Raw genomic sequence first — 6,513 nt, 5'->3', positions numbered from 1 at the left:
GACAATAGCGGGTGCCTGTTTTATTCTAAATAGCTAAAATTTTCACTTGTTTATAACATGGCATGGGGTAAATACATTTGATTAGTGAGGCCAGGGCAGAACGCTGGGCGACGGGCAACATTTTTGTGGGCCGCGAGTAGCGCACGCGATGGTTGCGACGTGGTGCACGTACGCGGTCCCTGCATGGATCAATTGTGCATGCCATGCGAGCACGAGGAGTGGAAACTTGCTGCCCCCAAGGGCCCCGTCAAAGATTGGGGTCAACTTGCGTGAGTCAACTTCTTTTTACCACCCTTGCGTGTATCTTCTCTCTGGATCTCGACAGCACAATTACTTATTGTTGCAGTCAGTTTCTGATGAGATAGATGGTCAGAAGTTGAATTGTTGCATCTAAACAATGGATGATAGAAAATTTATAAAAAATATTCTCTTATCAAAAGTTATCCGGCAAAAATTTTTCGATATTTAAATTAATTTAAAAAAAATAATCAAATAAAATTAAAAATGAGAATGAAAGTTTATAATAATAAAATTTATCAAATTTTCATTATTTAGCGATATTTATAGGATAGGTGATGCAGTTACTATGTAACTCTCATCCTGAATATTTAAGACGTGAGAGTTATGGTATTTAGTGGACGATTACTTCATTAACTGTCGTTAAAATCGAATAATAGATCGCTCATGGACGACTATTGCACTTTATCGACGCATGTAGTTAATATCCATGTTGAATAACCATCATTGATTTTCGAATATACGAAATTTAAGTAGTCGGTATGCTATTGAGAAAGTAGTCGAGTATATATCGAATATCACCGGCTAATCATAGATTGTATATCGAATTAAGTCGGTTAGACGCCGACTTAATTAGGTTCATCGTCTTTCATAAGTGGTCAAGTTTTATTGTTTTGATCAGTTGAATATTGATTAGGATAAGACTCGTTGATTCAAATCCATAGTAATTAGGTCAATATAAAGATTAGAAAAAAATGGATGTTGTGTACTTGATCGATTAAAAGATGAAAAAAAAAAAAAAATCGGCTAAACGACTGGGATCCATCCAACACTTACCATCTATACTATACCACCGGTCGATGCCGTAAGAGGCGCATCCAACCCAACTGCTTCACGGGTTGCACGTGACAAGAACGGACAAAAATCCAAGCAGTCTCCAACTAACGTAAACGCCAGGCTGGGCCCCATCGGTCGTTGACTCCTCCCTCTATCGTCTCCATAGTCACGATACTGTTGACGTCACGGCAACGTGCGCGCCGGCTCCGGGCTGAACACCCGCCAATCGCCGACTCCTGGCTGAACGCCCGCCAGTCCTCCCCCGTCCTCTCGCCCGCCACAACCAGCTGGCTCGCCGGTCACAACCAGCTGGCTCGCCGATCCCCACCCCCTCCCTGCCGGTCAATGTCTTGTCTCCTTCTACCTATGGCTTTAATTTCTTTTGTTTCTTTGCTTCAAAATGTTCCAACGTCGTGACTAATTTCCATCTCCAAAGTCAACCCTACGTTTAAAAAAAGAACGAAAAGAAAAGAAAAGGAGTAATGAGACGCTCTATCGTTCCCTCGCTCTCATGCAATTGGCTTCACTGGTCCGATGTGGTGGATCCCGGAGCTCACACAGATATTTGCATGATTATTATACTTAGAACCCCTACTGACCAAATACTCTTTAAGAAATGGAGAGATGGCTCGAGAGGGCATGGTTTGTCAACCTGCCAAGTTTGATTGTGTAAATATAACATACGGAAGCGAGCCTAACTGAGTGGCAATTATTCATAATTAATTTTAACTCGAACAGGTTTAGAATCAACGAACTGCTCATGACCACGTGGATCGATTTGTTAGCTCTATCGAGAACCATAGAAGAGATGAACACATGGCGGTCATTTATGGAACTGTTGATGGAAACTCTTGTCCTTATGCCTTCATCTGTTCATGCTTGGGGTGCAAAGTCTTATATGGCTTCTATTGGGGAGTATTTGGGGGAATTGATGCATTAGTCACAATGGAGGGAGGTTGGTTAGGTAGGAGAACTAAATTATTTGAGGGTCGCTTCCTGTGGTGTGGTAGTTGTAGATAGATAGGAAAGAGACATGCCATGTCCCTACGACTGTACTGTAGGATAATATTCACAGGAATACAATTCGTGCACACATGAAAGCGATATAGTGTCTCACCTCCACGCATTTAACTATGCAATCCCTGATCTTCACTCTCTTGATCCAATATTCGACTGTTTTCCATTATGCCAACGGCTCTGATTTGGATTCCACAGAAATATATAATTTGGTGAGAGCGCATGCATTAGTTAGACGGTCCATCCATCATACCGTAGTGGTTGACCTTCGCATTAGTTGAAAACGGGAATCGTGGATCAGGTGGTTCTGGTTAACATATATGGTCTCTAAAGTCTAATCTTAACCCCATCAGATCCACAACCAATAAAAAAAAACGTAGAAGGAAAATGTTGAAAGTACTGAGTTAAGGGTATATAGGAAGCTGGTAAATTCTGTACGCTTCACGCTTTATAAGCCTCCGCATTTGCATGAAAACGATGCACGGTTAAAGCCTCCCTGTTTCTCCCTTCCTCTGCTCCGATCTCTTCGTCACTCCTATGAGCCTATCTTGTTACACTTCAAATCCAATGGAAGAAGTAGATGAATCAGAGACCAATTGGCTCGACAGTTTGGGCGAGGAGCTTGTGAGAGAGCTCCTTGATGACACTATACCTGTCTTCGTCTCGCCCAACGTCACAGAACCTGAACCAGATACAAGAAGTGAATCCATAATCAACAAGCTCATCTCAAGGGTCCACTCATCCGGCCCGACAATTGGTGGTATCGAGAGTGCACAATCTGAAACCTTTCAGAGTGGTGAGCCAGATGGCCATGGCAGTTCCCGACCCATGTATGTTCGTGAAGCCTTTCTTCTTCATTAGAAGTTTGTTCTTGTCTTGGTTCGTTGTAGGCTTTAATCTTTTGCGTTTATTTGGCAATCTATTTGCGACCGTTCTTGCAGTATCTCACTACCAGAGAAAGGATTGGGTAAGATGGAGAGTAAGTATACTCTAAGGATCAAGACCTCCCAGAATGGGCCTGCTGATGATGGCTACAAGTGGAGGAAGTATGGGCAGAAATCCATCAAGAACAGTCCTAATCCGAGGTTCTTTCTTGTGTCTCATACGAACTTACTCTTAAAAATGCTGATAATGCGTTCGCTGTTTCCCTAAAATTCAGAGGACTAAGGTTGTCGTCGAGGACTACTCTGTTTTACTGCATTCTTCCATACTGTCTTGCTGCTGCTTCTTTTCTACCCCCTGCTGCCATGTAATTCTCCTCCAATAAATTTTGCAATCCAATGATGTCAATCCATCGAGTTTCTTTCAGAATATAAAATAATGGCTATTTGCTTTTTTTCCTCTTCCACCGTAGGGTAAATAGGGAAAGAGAGAGAGAATAGAAAAAAAAAAAAATGTAGAAACAATAACGTTAAATAGTCTTTTCAGAAACAAAGAACATTATTCATTTCCCTTCCAAGTAATTTTAACATGATCATTACCCTTCCAAGTAATTTTCATTTCCAATTCGCAGGTACGTATCTGCACATCAGTCTCTAAAATTTTGAGCACCTAGCATCCACCATTCAAGACACAGACAAAGCCCCCACCAAAGTTTGACATGAACAGCTCCTAGAGACAATGACAGGCATGTCCCTACCACCTAAATGTACTAAATTTTACTGTTGGATGAACATTCTTACAAGGAACAAATTTTCAGCAACCCAGAATCACCGAAAAGAAAACTACCGGCAATTTAAGAAGCTCCTATCTTTTCTCTGCACACAGAATTCTCTTTTTTTGATAATATTCTGCACCCAGAATTCCCGATGACACAAGGAGATCACTTATAGTTGCACTTAATTTCCATAAATGAAAAAAATATACATAACTAGGTGCACCATGAGTGGAACCATCACTTTCCACGCTTGGATGCTTTATCTCCTTCCTAAAAAATCCCTCCCTTTCCGGGTAAAACGCATAAATAACCCACACCCACCTACCCCCTGGAATTGGACGCCAGCCCATTCTGAATACATTCCTTTTAGTTTCCCTTCAAACGCATGCTCTGCCTTATTTTTGGATCCTTCCGCGCCAACCTACGTACAAAATTAAAGGCTGTTCAGCGGACCTGCTTCCAAATGCGACAAATATACGCCTAAACGAAATAAAAATTCACCAGAACTTGCTTAAGGCCCCCTGATCGAAACCTTTTGCCACATGCTGCCATTTTGTTTGCCTGGAGAAGTTTCATACAGCAACAAGCAAGTGTACATACCAAGCATCGCAAAAAATGCCACCAATATCCCCAAAATTTTGTACCACTGTCATGATCGCTCCTTTTTTTTTTTTTTTTTTTTGTGGACAGGAGCTACTACAGGTGCACCAACCCAAGATGCAATGCCAAGAAGCAGGTGGAGAGGTCGATGGACGATCCAGAGACGTTCATTGTCACCTATGAAGGCCTCCACCTTCACTATACCTACTCGCACTTCTTCCTATCCCGAACCCAGGATTCCTCAGCTGCTGACCTTCATCTGTCTAAGAAACCAAAGATCCAATCCATGAGCATGCAGACCCAAGTAGCTGATTGCCCGGTTACAGAGAACACAGCATGGAGCTCATCCATAATGGAGCAGAATCAATTGCAGCCTTGGATCAGTGGAGGCCAAAGCCCACAAGGAAGGCTTCTGGAAGAAGTTGTGCAGTGTCCGGTCCGAGAGGACACTTCGCAGCAGGGGTTTCTTGATGATCTCATGCAGAGCCCACAAGGGCTGTTGGAAGATGTAGTACCATTGTTGGTGAGAAAGCCATCCAATTCAACCACCTCTTCCTATGATCCTCGCTCCTCATCCCCAGCATCTTCTCCATCTTATTCCTCCCTTTCTTGGACGCCCATTTCTTCTTACCTTGATGTGGGAATACTCTCTAGCATTATCTGAATGGAAACTGGTAGTCAAAAGGACAAAGATAATGTCACGTAAGTGGTAATTAGATAGCTAGAAGTATATACTTTGGCTTAGAACTGCATGGGTAAAACATAGTCGCTCCAGTCCTCTTTTACACCATGTAATACTTCAGCCATTGGATATGACAGCATAATAAGGAAACATCGCAAACTCAATGAACAATATTCAAGCCTAATTTTATGTACATCATAAATATTGTGTATTTTCTTGCTGCAGGGATCTCTGCTTACCTTTCCCTTTTTAATTCTTCATAACTTTTTATATTATACCAAAAGGATTTCCCAACACTAATTTCTTTTCCTTTTTTCCCCTCCCTGGTGATCAAGGCCAAGTTCAAGAAATGACAGTGGAGGGAATAAAAGCAGATAAATTGCAATAGCTTAGAAGGTTTAAATGATGGATCAAAATTTCTACCATCTATGATAAGGATTTTCAATAAAGATCAAACCCGAAACAGGGAATTTATGACCTCCCAACTACCATATTACCGTAAAATGCATGGAGTATGAAAAGGGAGAAAATTTCAGAATACACGGAATATGTGAATATAACACTTAGACATTAACCAAACTTAGATCACTCCCACTTATGACATGAACCAGGATCTGACTCACCCAGCCTGAGAATCAAAACTTGAAGCCTTATCATAAAGTGATGAGGTTGGTTCTAGCCAAAATGTTCCAGACCGATGATACCTAAATATAATGCATCGCAGAAATTTGCAAAGTAGATCCAGGTCAAAGGGGAAAATGAAACACCAGCCCAACTTTTATCCATCGATGCAAACATGGACCTGAACCCACCCTAAATAATATAATGCAAGGTTCAAGTCAAAGTTTATTCTGGAACCAGGTTGGTCAGATTGAAACTGTCACGCCCCGAACCCAACATCCAGATCGGATACGTGATGGCCGCACACTCCTTAGAGCAAACCTTAAAGAATATGCAAGGCCAAATTAAATTATTACAACCTTATCAACCATAATATTTAATTTCAATAATAATTCATAAAACTTGCATAATTACCAATTAAATTTCTTCAATTCTCTGATTAGGTACTATGACACTCTATCTACACATCTGCTTACCCACAATCTAATACCATAGCCAATCATGAGCATCCTGTATCTCTGAGAAGAAAAAGAAAGATGAAGAGGTGTGAGCTTTACAGCCCAGTAAGATTCCCATATCACACTGATATAGTAATATAATTTGAAAATAAGAATAAGCAATAAAATACAAAATTTCATGTTCAATATTCAGAATACTGCAAACATCCATAAATTTACTGTCTTGTTAAAATAGATGCATCATCATATGTTAACAGGTAAAATACTTTTATTCAACAATTATTTCATGTCTTATCTTTCATTTCTCTTTTCATAATCACATGATTTTTAACCTTTTCTTTCTGGCTCTGGACTATCCAATTCTATACCTCAGTCATCATCCGAATCAATTTCCATATAAAAGC

The 6,513-nt window shown here is 40.7% G+C and overlaps 1 protein-coding gene across 1 annotated transcript; it reads left to right on the top strand.

Moving 5' to 3' along the window:
* The first annotated feature begins 2,578 nt into the window (after window positions 1-2,578).
* LOC105056919 (probable WRKY transcription factor 49) lies at window positions 2,579-6,039 on the top strand. Its single transcript, XM_010939290.3, has 3 exons — window positions 2,579-2,921; window positions 3,033-3,176; window positions 4,439-6,039. Exons 1-3 carry the CDS (start codon window positions 2,629-2,631, stop codon window positions 5,010-5,012), a joined length of 1,011 nt encoding a protein of 336 aa, XP_010937592.1. The 5' UTR covers window positions 2,579-2,628; the 3' UTR covers window positions 5,013-6,039.
* The last annotated feature ends 474 nt before the right edge of the window (window positions 6,040-6,513 follow it).

The sequence above is a fragment of the Elaeis guineensis genome, chromosome 14 (genome assembly GCF_000442705.2).
Source record: "Elaeis guineensis isolate ETL-2024a chromosome 14, EG11, whole genome shotgun sequence".
Classification (NCBI taxonomy): Eukaryota; Viridiplantae; Streptophyta; class Magnoliopsida; order Arecales; family Arecaceae; genus Elaeis; species Elaeis guineensis.
Note: the sequence above shows the minus strand (reverse complement) of the source record. Positions and strands in the feature narration are given on the sequence as shown.